Here is a 15,499-nt window from a genome sequence, read left to right as displayed (position 1 = left end):
TAAAAAGTTGACTACTTTAAAATGGCAGAAGCATGGACGTCCTCAATGTCATTGCCCACACTAAAACTGGCCACTAAAGGCCTCTGTCATTCTCTATGGGAGAATCCTTGATTATTTAAAAAAAAATACAGAGGGGGTTTTCAAATTGGCTAGTGTGTCACAGTACTCCGCTCCTTTTTTCTATGCACATGCACAACTATATTAAGTAAAGACCAATCGGAACAAAGGAGAGGCAACCGTAGCTCCACCTCTCTCCCCCCATGCCTTCCCCCTGAGTTTTTTTTAGATGTATAATCCCTGAGTTGACCCAGAAAATAGGCAGTTGTTTCAAGATCTGATGCGGCAATCTGAGCATCGGCCCTGCTTGAGCATGAAGCGTAACCCTGTGGAATACATACTGTAATCTGAAGACACCTCGCTTTGCAGTGCAAAACTAAAATAAAACGTAGCAGTAGCAAAATCCCTGAACTTTAATCCGAGTAGATACGGGTACGTGTTTGTTTTAATGAATTTATTGTAGAATTCGCTGTCTGGCGTTTGTGTGAAGGTCTTGGGGTTGGTGATCCATTGTTTGCCTTTTCGTTGTTTTTAGGAGTATGGGAATAATTAATCGGCAATGAAATTGTAGGCTAGACATATTTGACTGAAATAAAATAGTGGTGTGTATTTTAACAAAGGGAGGAGGTCGTAGACGTTATGGATGTTATGAATTGAATTTGGGAAGCAATCCTAAATTTGAACAACCCATATAATATAGGCTACAGCTGTTGGAAAATGCATAATGCCAATATATCGCCTCTTTGTTGCAACGTGCATAAAATAACCGAGCTGGTTTCATTGTGTTTGATGTGCACTGTGGAGAGGGAATATAAACCAAATTATAGTTAATGCATTTAATGCATCATCACTAACCGAGACGCATTTTATAATCTATTAAATCAATCGAATATCCAGTTGTAAAGGTAACAAGGTTGATAGTTAGCCTACCTGTGTTTCAATCGGCAAGGCACAAAGGAGTATTTGCAGTGACAATGAGGAAGACATGGAAAGGCTTTCTAGTGTTCGCGAAAAGAGCACAAACCCAGCGGATTCTTGAATAGGAAGCGTCTCCTGTGGTTTCACTCTGCCAGTTTAGAACATTGTAGGCTACATTCTTCCAGGAAATAATATTGCGTAATAATATTTTAGGTTTCAGAAATATATCGAAATAAATTGTCTTGTTGACAAATCAACCTTTTTTTCCACATGAACTGCCATAAACTGCCCTTATGCATCCAAACAGACAGGTTCCTCTAGTGCAGCCAAGTCATATGTCCATGGCATGTCACCTATTCACTAATTGGTTTCAATCGTGCCAAATGTAGGCTACTGCATGCTCATTGAACTTCTACCTACCTACATGAGGGGTTGAAAATCAATTATATCGCTTTAACTGTGTTTCCTCTATGCTCAAAGACAGGAGCCATGGCGGATCATCTAATGATGCCCATGAACCACAGCTCCGTGGGCGGGGGCCTCCACGGCTACAGAATGGGCATGAACGGAGGCCTGCAGGCAGGCCACCAGCAGCACGCCGTGCCTCAGCCTGGCCTCCGAGCCCTGCCCAATGGCCAGATGATGCACTACGGCGGGGGACCTCAGCAGCAGGCCACCATGGAGGTGGCCATGAGGCAGCGGCAAGGCATGGTGGGGCCCGTGAACGGACAGCTCAACGGGGTTCAGATGGGCCACCACCAGATGACGTCTGGTAACATAATGTACAACAACGGGCAGGCCCAGCAGCAACACCACCCCCAGCACCACCACATGAGCCAGCAACAGCAGGTCCAGCAGCACCCACAGCAACAACAGCAGTATATGAACGGTGGTCTCACGTCCCAGCAGCTCATGGCCAGCATGCATCTGCAAAAACTCAACACCCAGTATCACGGACATCCACTGGGGCCCATGAACAGCAACCACATGGGCAACGGGGCAGCCCAGTACTGCATTGGCCCGGCCCAGCTGGCTAACATGCAGCAGATGGCCGGGCCGGCACTGGCCTTGAATGGCATGGACGCAGACATGATTGACGAGGAGGTTTTGACATCCCTGGTCATGGAGCTGGGCCTGGACCGCATTCAGGAGCTGCCCGAACTCTTCCTGGGCCAGAACGAGTTTGACTTCATCTCAGACTTTGTGAGCAAACAGCTGCCCAGCACCGTCAGCTGCTGAGTGAGAGAGGACCTGAGTCAATGGTGCTGTGAAGGGGCCTGGAAGGGTGGAGAGTTTGGAAAGACTTGAGTAGAGTGTTGCCCACTGGAGACAACTCCGCTTTTTGTGTTGTGCCTTTCACTGTAACTGTGCTAGGTCGCCGTGAAAGGCAGAGAAGAGTGAGCGAGAGATGCTGGCCTGGATAACCACAGTGCTATGGTGTCATTTGTGAAGTGACCAGAGGTGTGGTTCTGTGTTGGGTCGCAGCTCACCTGTGTAGGGACATCGTCCACCCGCATCTCTTCTCTCCAGAGATGAATGTAAACAAAACTGCTAAATTTGAGAAGCCACTCTGAAAAATGTTAAGACACTTGCCTCCTACCTTGGACTCAATGGCAGTTTAGTAGTAAGATGTATTTATTTATTACTCTCTCAGAGAAATTAATATAGAACAAACCAGAGACCGACAGATCTTCCAGAGAGAGGATCAAGTGCTTTTGGTGTTTTGGGTAAGATTAGGGGAAGTAAGCCCCTCAAATTAATTTTTGATCTTCCAAGAGCTTGGATTTCTCTCCAAGAATGGAGACTGCAGTACAAGTAGAATGTAATTTCATGGATTTAAATGGAAGTCCATCATAATTGAATAGCTCACTTTTGGCAAGTATTGCTTTTAGCTGTGATGTTCTCAAACCTTCTGCTTGTACTGTATACATCTGTGTTACTACAGGAACGTCTATGTAAGATGTAGAACTGCCTTAATTATGCCAATTTATTATTATTTTCTTTACTTTATTGGTGTTTTTTTTTTATCTTCCCTTTGCGGTCAAGACGGGGGGGGGGGGGGGGGGGGGGTGTAAAGGGGTTTTGAGGATCAATAAAAATGGCCTGGATATAATTGTGGCCTGCTTTTACATTCATTGCACAACTCCCTCAGGCAGAGGAGAGCATTAAAGGTAACCTTGGGGCTAAAGGGAATATGCCACTTCAGGGCTTTCCAGCCTGCAGGGTCCAGGATATTAAATAACTTAATACTGAATTAATTTATCTCAAAGGTGTCCCTGTTTCTTAGGAATATCTTTATTTCCCTCAAAGTATGCACAGTCTTATGATGACTGAGACATTTACTGCTGTAAGCAGCAAATTGCCTTCAATCTTGTCATGGAAAATTATGACTGGTGTGTTAAAATCAAACTCAAAGGTGCACTGCTATACACCAAAAAGCTGAATTTCTAATCTGAATTCTTGACCTTTGATATGGAGAAGGACCCACATTGTGGTTTTAGTCATTGCATTCCTGATCATCCTGACTCCCATTAAAAAAAATCGATTGAGGAATGAATTTCCTGGTTCCTAGAAGTTACCATAACTCATATCTGTTGTTGGGTAAAAAAGTAGGTGAGATCTAGGCATGTGTATGGCGGGGGAGGTGGAGCGGGCCAGGGTTAATCTACGCTTAACTTGATGGGGGTTTAACTGAATTCATCCCATGTAAATTACTACCCCCACGGCCAAAGAGAAGTATGGCACACCTTTAGTGACAGAGAATGCACTTAATGGGTGGTTGGGGAAGCAAAATTAATATAGGTTTGTGCCAATAACAAATGGCATATACAAGCATGGCTTCCTTAAAAAATATCTGTATAAATATCCCATGCCTTTTGCAATGTTATAGCCACCTGATATCAATTCTAATGAGTTTCTTCGTATTCTATGGGGTTGGGGTATGCTTTTCGCCTCAGGGCATGGAATGCTTGATTGATGTCATGTTATGGGAATATCACCTCCACATCTAACAGTTAAAGGTGCATTATGCAGAAATCGCTCTGCCATTTCCTGGTTGCTAAAACTCATAGTTCGCCTAATTTCAGCTAGTGACAAAATAAGCTAGTATAGTGTAGAGAGTCATTGTACCGTCTAAGCTGCTGTGAAATATATTTTACATAACCAAAAATATTGTTTCAGCTGTTTGACGACGGTGTACAAAACCGAAAGTAAAAGACGCAAAAACAAAACGGGAAGAACGGGAAGCATAGAAATAGCGCACATAGGACAGATATACTGCTTCTTAGACTTGCTTTCCAGTAGAATGATCATCTATAACTCACATATATATGTGCATTTGGTCAGGTTGCCCAAAAAGTTACAAATTGCCAGTTTAAGATATTTTTTTGCAACTTGATGAGGAACAAGTCCTCGCTTTTGTCTTAACTCATTCTAAAATAGACATCTATTTTCAGTAGTTCAATTGTGTAGAACAAGTCAGCCCTTACTGCCAAATTGAAACATGGAATCCACGGGTGGCTTGCTCTAATTGAAACTCACTTGATCTTAATGTAACTTACATTTGTGTTTGCCAAACACAACAACTCTAGATTCAGCCGAGGGCATGTGGGTTTTACTTGGGTTGTCATGAGAAAGGCTGGGGCATAAGATACAATTGTGCTGCACCTCATGGCACCATCCTTAGTAATGGTTGCGGGGTCCCTGCCCAGTCTACAGGGTCTTCCTGGAAACTGCCAGGACAGTGCAGGTTGTGCTGAGGCAGGAGGACTAACTGGCAGATCACTGGCTCCTCACACTATATCTGAAAACACTGCCTTGCAAGGTCCCTCTTTAGAGTCAATAAAAAAGAGGTGGTTTCTTAAGCATTGTGCATCCAGAGTTAAATGGGATTCTGTCCCAAATGCATAAGCTACAATTGAGTGTTTGAGTGTTTGCTCACTCAATCCCTTATGTTTGTTACCTACAGAGGGGCCAGTGTAGACATAGGTTAATCGGGGTGTGACTGGAAGACGTTTACAGTTAGCCTGTTTCTTGTTTTTCTCTTTCTCTCAGACAAGGCAGCCCACCCACAACAACTGCTAGCTACGCAACTTGTTTTCTTCTTGTGTCGGCTTGCGGTTTCCTCTGTCAAAGCTCAAAACCCACATGGAGAGAAAGACCGATAGAAACAAAATTCTGCATGTGAACAAGGAAATTCTCCAATGTGAAAAAAAGTTACATTAAAAACGACTTCTTGAAATTACGTGGACAGAGTTTTTGGTGCATGGGGATTTCTCTGTGGGATTTACCCCTAAGAGGCCCTAGGATTCCTGACAAAGACCACCCCTAAACAGTGTTCAGCACCCTCACTTGGGCAGACGGATCGCACTGCATATGGAAACAAGTATAGTGCTAATATTCCTCTCACTCTGTTACACATGGTCCATTCTACACAAGCCTATCCATTTGTATCTCTAACAGCTCCTAGCTTCAGCACCCCCACACTGGGGCTGAGAGATCACACTGGGGCTGAGAGACCACACTGGGGCTGAGAGATCACACTGGGGCTGAAAGATCAGATTGTTGCATCTGGAAATATATTGCGTAATGTTAATATTCCTCTCATTCTCTGTTACACATGGTAGTCAATTCTATATACACTTTACATCTCTACCCCCTGAACAGGCCCAAGCATTCTATTTCCAGGTACTACAGCTGGTGTCGAGGCTTCCCATGAGCTCAGTGTAATCTCAGGGCCCTGCACCAATGAGGGCACAGTGGCCATTCCTAGTCACGCATGGGCTGTGTTCCCCACCCCCAACCCCTCTCTGATAAAGCAAGCTGTCCAGGCCTGCAGGAATGATCAAACATGCTAACTGGATAACACTAGTATTTTGCTATGAATTATCTGTCTCATAAAGTGCGAGCAATTCTGTGCAAAAAGTTTTTTGTCATGTTTTTTTAATCATTGCATTGGCTCTCGTCTACCCGCCCTTATTTGCAGTTGCATCTCATGCTGTAGGCTATTCCCTTTGTAAATATGACATTGAGTAAGCTTCTCTCTGTACCACTAAAATATCCTATTCAGGGATTTCAACTATGTAGTAGTGATTGGACCATTTTACTACAATGTTATACATTAGATTCTTACATAACACTATCCAAACATAAATTAGTTGTGGAACTAGTGCCCATTGTTACTATATGACTATATTATCACTATATTATTCAGAAAAACGTTGACCCTAAAGTTTGTAGTTTAGTTGATTATTTGATGACTAAGTAGAAGCCTCACGGGAATTAGGACAGAACTAACACAGGATCAGCTGCTGAGTTATTTATTGATAGCAGGAGCAGGTTCCTGAAAGCCTGGTCGAATGTGGGAGGTTGCATTATCCTGCATGCCTGAATTCTGACTATTTGCAGAGAATGGTTGTTTTAGGGTTGTTTTAGGACCTAAATCTGAATTTACCTCTCTCCATCTAGAAGGTAAATAAACAAACTGCAGCTTCAATGGTGTGAGATAATTCAGATGACATCAAATCAAATTGTATTTGTCACATGCTTTCTTACGAACAGGTGTAGACTTCTAGTGAAATGCTTATTTACAGACACTTCCCAACAATGCAGAGAGATTTGTTTTGTTACATAATAGAAAAATAATAACATGAGGAATAAATACACAATGAGTAGTGATAACTTGGCTATATACACGGGGTACCAGTACTGAGTCTATGTGCAGGGTTACAAGGTAATTGAGGTAGATATGTACATATAGGTAGCGATAAAGTGAATAGGCAAAAGGATACATAATAAGCAGTAACAGCAGCATACAGTGCATTTGGAAAGTATTGAGACACCTCCACTTTTTCCACATTTTGTTACATTACCGGTTTATTCTAAAATGTATTAAATACATTTCTCATCAATCTACACACAATACTCCATAATGACAAAGTGAAAACAGGTTTTTAGAAATGTTTGCCAATTTATAAAAAATAAAATCTGAAACATCTTATTTACATAAGTGTTCAGACCCTTTGCTATGTGACTCAAAATTGAGCTCAGGTGCATCCTGTTTCCATTGATCATCTTTGAGATGTTTCTACAACCTGGAGTCCACCTGTGGTACATTCTATTGATTGGACATGATTTGGAAAGGCACACACCTGTCTATATAAGGTCCCACAGTTGACAGTACATGTCAGAACAAAAACCAAGCCATGAAGTTCGAAGGAATTGTCCGTAGAGCTCCGAGACAGGATTGTGTCGAGGCACAGATCTGGGGAAGGGTACCAAAACATTTCTCCAGCCTTGACGGCCCTCAAGAACACAGTGGCCTCCATCATTCTTAAATGGAAGAAGTTTGGAACCACCAAGACTCTTCCTAGAGCTGGCCGCTCGGCCAAACTGTGCAATCGGGGGAGAAGGGCCTTGGTCAGGAAGGTGACCAAGAACCCAACGGTCACTCTGACAGAGCTCCCGAGGTCCTCTGTGGAGATGGGAGAACCTTCTAGAAGGACAACCATCTCTGCAGCATTCCACCAGTCTGGCTTTTATGGTAGAGTGGCTAGATGGAAGCCACTCCCCAGTAAAAGACACATGATAGCCCGCTTGGAGTTTGCCAAAGGCACCTAAAGGACTCTCAGACCATGAGAAACAAGATTCTCTGGTCTGATGAAACCAAGATTGAACTCTTTGGCTGAATGCCAAGCATCATGTCTGGAGGAAACCTGGCACTATCCCTATGGTGAAGCATGGTGGTTGTAGCATCATGCTGTGGGAATGTTTTTAAGTGGCAGGGATTGGGAGACTAGTCAGGACCGAGGAAAGATGAATGGATCAAAGTACAGAGATCCTTGATGAAAACCTGCTCCAGAGCGCTCAGGACCTCAGACTGGGGCGAAAGATCACCTTCCTACAGGATGATGTCCCTAAGCACACAGCCAAGAAAACGCAAGAGTGGCTTTGGGACAAATATCTGAATGCCAGAGCCCAGACTTGAACCTTGAATCTGGGGACGGCTACCAAAACAATTCTGGTCCCCAAGAACACAGCGGCCTCTGTCATTCTTAAAAGAAAGAAGTTTGGAACCACCAAGACTCAGGAGTGGCTTCGACACAAGTCTCTGAATGTCCTTGAGCTGCCCAGCAAGAGCCCGGACTTGAACCCAATCAAACATCTCTGGAGAGACCTGAAAGTAGCTGTGCAGTGACGCTCCCCATCCAACAGAGGTTGAGATGATCTGCAGAGAAGAATGGGAGAAACTCCCCAAATACAGGTGTGCCAAGCTTGTAGCGTCATATCCAAGAAGAATCAAGGCTTTAATCGCTGCCAAAGGTACTTCAACAAAGTACTGCGTAAAGGGTCTGAATACTTATGTAAATGTTATATTTCAATGTTTTATTTTTTAGAAATTTGCAAACATTTATCAAACACTGTTTTTGCTTTGTAATTATGGTGTAATTATAGTGTGTAGATTGATGAGGACATTTAAAACATATTTTTTTGAATAAGGCTGTAACGTAACAAAATGCGTGAAAAAGTCAAGGGGTCTGAATACTTTCCGAATGCACTGTATGTGATGAGTCAAAAGAGTTAGTGCAAAAAGGGTCAATGCAAATAGTACGGGTAGCTATTGGTAAACTATTTACTGTAACTAACTACATAGCAGTCTTATGGCTTGGGGGTAGAAGCTGTTCAGGGTCCTGTTGGTTCTAGACTCGGTACCGCTTGCCAGGCGGAAGCAGAGAGAACATTCTATGACTTGGGTGGCTGGAGTCTGACAATTTTTACGGCCTTCTTCTGACACCGCCTGGTATAGAGGTCCTGCATGGCAGGGAGCCTATTACTTGCCCATTACTTGCAATGCTCATGCTTTGAAATACACTCCATCACGCTCCACACAGTATTCTTGTTCATGTTTCTATACTTTTACAGCAATGTTTTCACTGACTGAGGAAGCCATGTGAGTGTGTTTGTATGTGTGTGTGAGAGATTTTCTTTTCCCCTTGAGAGATAATACACTTGCTGACATGTGACCGATCAGCCACGTTCCTGCAACTATTGCTGCTACATTTCCTGACATTAGCCGGCACCATCTGCAGAGACCTGGGGGTGCTGAGACGGGGCTTTTCAGCTACGATTGTCTCACAAACAAGGTCGCAGGAGCCCATGGAGAGGGCTGCTCTCCATTCAGCATGCATACCAAGACCTGAGGCAATTAGAGAAGGACCCTACAGCACATCCATTCTGCTGACAGTGAAAGCATTCTGGGAATTCGGGAATTCGGGGACGCCAGAGAAGTAAAGGTGGCCCGAACACTTTATCCCTTTGGTCAACCTCTGGCTGTGTTCACACCTGTCTCGCTACACCACCTGGCTAGAACCACTGCCCTCAACCTGGACTCAGGGGTAAACGTAACATAGTAAACAAAGATCCAGAACTATTAGTATGATATGTTACGTATGGTATGTATTACTTTTTGGATGTCCACCATCCATTTCGTATGAAATGTTACGAATTACAATTTGTATGATACACAAATCATCGGCATTAATATGGAGGTGGTCCCACCTTTGCTGCTATAACAGCCTCTACTCTTCTGGGAAGGCTTTCCACTAGATGTTGGAACATTGCTGCGGGGACTTACTTCCATTCAGCCACAAGAGCAGTGAGGTCGAGCACTGATGTTGAGCGATTAGGCCTGACTCGCAGTCAGTGTTCGAATTCATCCCAAAGGTGTTTAATGGTGTTGAGGTCAGGGCTCTGTGCAAGGAGTTCAAGTTATTCCACACCAATCTCGACAAACCATTTATGTATCCACCTTGCTTTGTGTACATTTGTGTGCATTGTCATGCTGAAACAGGAAAGGGATGTCCCCAAACTGTTGCCACGAAGTTGAAAGCACAGAATTCTCTAGAATGTCACTGTATGATGTAGCGTTAAGATTTCCCTTCACTGGAACTAAGGGGTCTAGCCCGAACCATGAAAAACAGCCCCAGATCATTATTCCTCCACCAAACTATGCATTCGGGCAGGTAGCGTTCTCCTGGCATCCGCCAAGCCCAGATTCGTCCATCAGACTGCCAAGTGGTGAAGAGTGATTCATCACTCCAGAGAATACTTTTCCACTGTTCCAGAGTCCAATGGCGGCGATCTTTACACCACTCCAGCCGACGCCTGGCATTGCACATGGTGATCTTAGGCATGTGTGCGGCTGCTCGGCCATGGAAACCCATTTCATGAAGCTCCAGACAAACAGTTATTGTGCTAATGTTGCTTCCAGAGGCAGTTTGAAACTCAGTAGTGAGTGTTGCAACCGAGGACAGACGATTTTTACGCACTTCAGCACTCGGCGGTCCCGTTCTGTGAGCTTGTGTGGCCTACCACTTCGCAGCTGAGCCGTTGTTCCTCATAGACATTTTCCACTTCACAATAACAACACTTACAGTTGACCGGGGCAGCTCTAGCAGGGCAGGAATTCTAAGAACTGACTTGTTGGAAAGGTGGCATCCTATTACGGTGCCATGTTGAAAGTCACTGAGCTCATCAGTAAGGCTATTCTACTGCCAATTTTTGTCTATGGAGATTGCATGGCTGTGTGCTCGATTTTATACACCTGTCAGCAACAGGTGTGGCTGAAATAGCCAAATCCACTAATTTTAAGGGATCAAATCAAATTGTATTTGTCACATGCGCCAAATACAACAGGTGTAGACCTTACTGTGAAATAATTACAAGCCCTTAACCAACAATGCAGTTCAAGAAATAGAGTTAAGAAAATATTTACTATTTACTAAAGTACATGTCAACTCTAGGAGCTCCGGCAGGGTAGAAAGGAACAATCAGATAGTCGTCAGAATCCTGAGGAAATATGTGGCAGGCAACCACAAAGATTGGGACCTCAAACTCCCACTGGTACTGATGGCGATCAGAGCCACACGCAACGGGTCTACGGGAATAACACTATTCGAGATGATGACGGGCCGGCAAATGACACTTCCACTGCATCTCCTGTACCGACCGGGAGATGTCGCCACAGCCACGGCTCATCAATACGTGATGGACTTACGAAACCACCTCCAGACTACTTTTGCGTACGCTCAAGGAAAGTTGGAGAGAAGTGCAGAAGGTGACAAGACCTATTACGACAAAAAGGTCTCACACCAGGTGTTCAAGGTCGGGGATAAGGTGTGGTACTACCTATACACCAAACCCGCAGGCGTTGCGACAAAGTTCCTACCCCACTGGACGGGGCCACACGAGATTGTGGTGAAGCTGTCCCCTGTAGCTTATTTAATCAGAATCAGCAAAGGTCGACAAAACACCACATTAAAGTGAGTCCACAGGAACCAAATCAAGTTGTACACTCCCCCCATGGGAATAGAAGGGGTGCTAGCCAGCACCAAATAGACAGAAATCTAGTCAGAGGTACGAAGAAAATTCTTCAGTAGCCTCAGCTGATCCCTTCCAGGAGATCAGTACATTGCACCGAACATCTTTTCTTCTCTTCCCAGCTACAAGATATACGTGTTGTCACTATTGATATTGTCCTGTGCTATCCAAAATAGGAAAATCTGAAAAACTGTTGTCAAAACATTTTCGTTTACAAAAGCAAATAACTGAAATAATCAAACAATATCTCTGATTATGCGTTTCTATAGGATGGAGTTCCTTTGGCTGATCCTGACACTCTGCTGATCCTGACAAAACCACCCCAGCAGATGTGATCATGAGCAGACCCCCTACGGGAATCGTTCTCCACGATGATCCAGGACTCCTTATAACTAACTGCAGAGTACACACGCAGAGGGTGTACGTCTGCTGAGATGCGGAGAACGTGTACCACCAACACATTCCACCTGCGGCACATTTGAGTTGGGCCGGGGTTGACTGGCCACTGCCCATATGTTGGCCCAACTCCAAATGTTCCCAGTCACCCAGTCAGAACTAGCAGAGCTCAGGCGAGAAAAACGATTCCTCGGGCCTCTACTCTCGATAGGTGCAACCGTAGGGTCACTATTTGCCCTAGGTACCACTGCCGTCAACGCAGTCAGTCTAGCCACAGTCAAGAGAAATGTTTGGGAGATTACTGAAGAGATGCCACTTATCCAGCAACAGATGAAAGCACAGGCACTCAGGTTGCAACATGTGGGAAAGTCTCTCCAGGACACTATTCTGGTGGTAAACACACACGCTACACTCCTGAACAAAACCCTCCTGTCTGTAGGAATGCTAGTAGAGGTCATGAACCATGACTATGCCCATGTCCAATTGGTTTGATTGTTATTGGAGGATTTTTAACTGTGAAGTTAGCTCTTCTGTGGACCACTTGGCCATTAATAAAATGGTCAATGGTGCACAACATTTTGACCTCAGCTACTACAACCACGATAAGGTTACATTTGGCAATCTCAATACACATTGATGTTGATCGTAATGAAGTGGGATTTTTACTGACGCTGCCGCTTGTTGAACTGGAGAATATCTATAGATTGAAAACTGTTCTAAATGTTGGATATTGGCGCAACAATACCCACGTGAAAATTGCCACACCAGTCGTAGCTTATCAGGAAAACAATCCAGATTTCTATCTCACCCCTAACCTGTTAATGTGTACTCTAACCAAAGACGTCCACTACCTCTGTCCTAGCAAACCGTTCATCGGGATAACACTGAGCGCCTTTGTGGTCTTAAACCTATCACCAGCGAAGAACACTGTTGAGCCAAACTAACCGCAAGGGATGGGGGTTTTTATTCATTTTTGTTTCATTTCCTTTGATACTTAGGAAGTGATAGAGCCATAGGCAAGCTCCCCATACAACCACCAATTAGAGCCACAACGCCGCTCATTTGGGGAAGAAATGTAATGATGTATTGCCTGAGTGTTGTGCGTTATTAACGTCTGCCCAAGTTACTGCCTAGATCCACTAGCCGGGACAACCGGACGACGGGCCGGAACACAGAGCCACCACCGGACCTCCCATGTCCATTCTGGTGGTGATCTGCAGCTTTCAGAAATCATACCAGGTTAAACCACCAGGGGGGGACTGCTACGATGATCCACAAACCAGGACATCCGATGGTCATTCTTATGGTGGGATGCAACATGCAGAATCCTTCCAAGTTTAACCCACCAGAGGGGGACTGTCATGACTGGCCTGTTCGGGTCAGGTTACCGTGGATCACACTCCTACAAGAGACATCTCTCACACCCACCAGAGAGGTGTTTTGTTTTGTTGACACCTCACGTCCACTGTAAATCTTAAGGCAGCAGACAAAATCCCTTTGTCCTCTCACTGTGGAGTAATGGAATGTATGATGCGCCTATGGAGAACCTACCTCAGAACAGTAACATGCAATAAATGGACTTTGGGACAATATGTTTCATCAGCCAAAATGGTAGTAATGACGATAGATGGAATATGAAAATGAATGTCGTTTTTGTTATGCTATTAAAAGTTAAATAACGACATTATAACGAAAACATTGTAACTTGAAGAATTTTCATAATATGTACCCGAAGTTTGCATACTGTACGTTGTGTGGAAAATGTTCAGATCAAAGAGAATGTTTTTGTAAAGATGAAATGTAGTTATAGTTGTCTAAATTGGATGAGTAAAATCCAGACCTTACGCCCAGAGAACTTGCCCTAAAGGCAGAAACGCCCATTTCTGACCTGAGGGTATAAAACATGTGAGTTAAGAAGAATTAACATATCAGACTAGGTGACCAAGCGCTGTAGCCAAGGTCTGAGTAGTCAGCAACCCCAAAACGCAACCCGGGGTTGAAGAAGACAAAGGAACCTTTTAACAATCTATGCTACGGATGAGTAGCTGTGTCTAAGAAGGTGAATTCAAGCAGAACCACCCGGTTATTCTCTCCAAGGAATCGTGTGTCTACACTGCTTTCATTCCCCCGCTGGAAGCACCTAAATGGCTGATTAGCCGTCCTCAGAAGACCCCTCTATCAGAAAACGGACAAAGAAACAGACCACTAAGAGAAAGGACACTGACATCGTGTGCACAATCAGAGAGTTACACCCGGTAACAACAGAAGTGTCGCCATCAGAGGAGATCTCGGAACTCGGTCCATGAAGAGACACCCCATTGGAGACCTTCAACACATAATTACATCATTATATTCTGACCCATAAGAGCAGCAGTTTGGGGCAAGGTTAGAGTTGAACTAAGCATAGTTTACAAATGTACACAAGTGTGCTTTTCTCTCGTGCACTCTCTTTCGAAATCGAAATTCGAAAACACGTGTCATATTGTGTTGGCCCGCTAGTGACCTGTTTCATTGTAGGAAGTTTTAATCAATAGCCCGGACTGTGTGTATGTGTATCTTATATTATCATTTTAGCTTGTTAGTAAATAAATAATCAACTCAATTGGTGTGGTACGGACTTATTTAGTGGGACTCGGGTTTGTGCAGATTCACGGAATATGCGACGTTCAGAATGACACTGTAGAGGAAATTAATTTATTAGCGACCGTTCTAAAATCGATATTCTGGTATTCTTTGAGTTAATTTGGGAAATAGAAACTCAATAAAGCCAAACTTTCCCATGGTGCCCCAGGTTATTGAGTTAATAATAATAATGATTAATTTAATCAAGTAATTATAAACAGTCAATAATTCGATGAACAGCAGTCGTCACATTAATCAATCCAACGTCACGACAATGGTCTATTTGTATGTAGGTGTACTGCAGATTGTTTATGCCACACAGGTCTGTGTGGAGTATGGGCTGAGTAGTGTGTGTCAATGCAATAAAATCCTACTCCGATGCGTTCTGCATCCGTTTTCAATGACGGGAAAATACATATTTTCAATGTTTGGAAAATACATATTTTCATCTTTCATCAGAACTGAAAATTAACCTGATTAACGTCTAGAAAATATGTCTAAAATACATATTTTCAATGTGATTTTGCTCAATGGGTAGAGAATTTCCTAGTCGGGTCTTTCCTACAAGTCTCTGGCATCCCCACTAGAATATCACCATCAGTTAGCTAAACCTGTGGGCTTTCTATTAACGCCACAGTCTCTGCTCGCCTCCCTGTCAGCAGTTTAAACCTGACTCATTCATGTTTGTTCAGTGTTTGTGAAACTCACATGATGCGAGCGCAACATAAAGAGCAAGGAGCCGGGAGGTCTATAAATAGCAATTTTTTTCATGAATGACACTGTGGCTACTATTAGACATCAACAAACATAGCCTATACCCTTGGATGGGCCCTGACCATAAGTCACAAGCGTCTTGCACACAGGCACATAAATACACACACACAGGAACAAGTCTAACTGACACGCACGCATACACACACACCGCCCTAATCGGCACTGATCAGTGGGTTTGGTCCAGGTAACCCTCGCATGCACTTTCCTGTTTTTGCTGTGAGGATGTGGTGACATCCGCACTTTTAATGCTTCTGCTGCAATCAATACACGTCACGCACACAGGCCTAACTCTCATTCACACTTTAATTAATTGGAATAACTATCACTTCAAATCAATATCACTTTCCTGGTAAGC

General features: G+C 43.9%; 1 protein-coding gene across 2 annotated transcripts; it reads left to right on the top strand.

Annotated features, from left to right (window-relative positions):
• The first annotated feature begins 293 nt into the window (after positions 1-293).
• On the top strand, positions 294-3,088 carry cited4b (Cbp/p300-interacting transactivator, with Glu/Asp-rich carboxy-terminal domain, 4b). Of its 2 annotated transcripts, none has more exons than XM_071383670.1 (2): positions 294-489; positions 1,456-3,088. In XM_071383670.1, exon 2 carries the CDS (start codon positions 1,465-1,467, stop codon positions 2,212-2,214), a length of 750 nt encoding a protein of 249 aa, XP_071239771.1. In that variant the 5' UTR covers positions 294-489; positions 1,456-1,464; the 3' UTR covers positions 2,215-3,088. The 2 variants fall into 2 exon arrangements, with proteins under 2 accessions (XP_071239771.1, XP_071239772.1); XM_071383671.1 differs by having other exon boundaries at positions 311-489; positions 1,460-3,088.
• Positions 3,089-15,499: the final 12,411 nt, after the last annotated feature.

Source organism: Salvelinus alpinus, chromosome 35, assembly GCF_045679555.1.
Source record: "Salvelinus alpinus chromosome 35, SLU_Salpinus.1, whole genome shotgun sequence".
NCBI lineage: Eukaryota > Metazoa > Chordata > Actinopteri > Salmoniformes > Salmonidae > Salvelinus > Salvelinus alpinus.
Note: the sequence above shows the minus strand (reverse complement) of the source record. Positions and strands in the feature narration are given on the sequence as shown.

Coding starts and splice junctions, on each gene's coding strand:
- cited4b (XM_071383670.1), top strand. CDS start 1,465: ATGGCGGATCATCTAATGATGCCCATGAACCACAGCTCCGTGGGCGGG.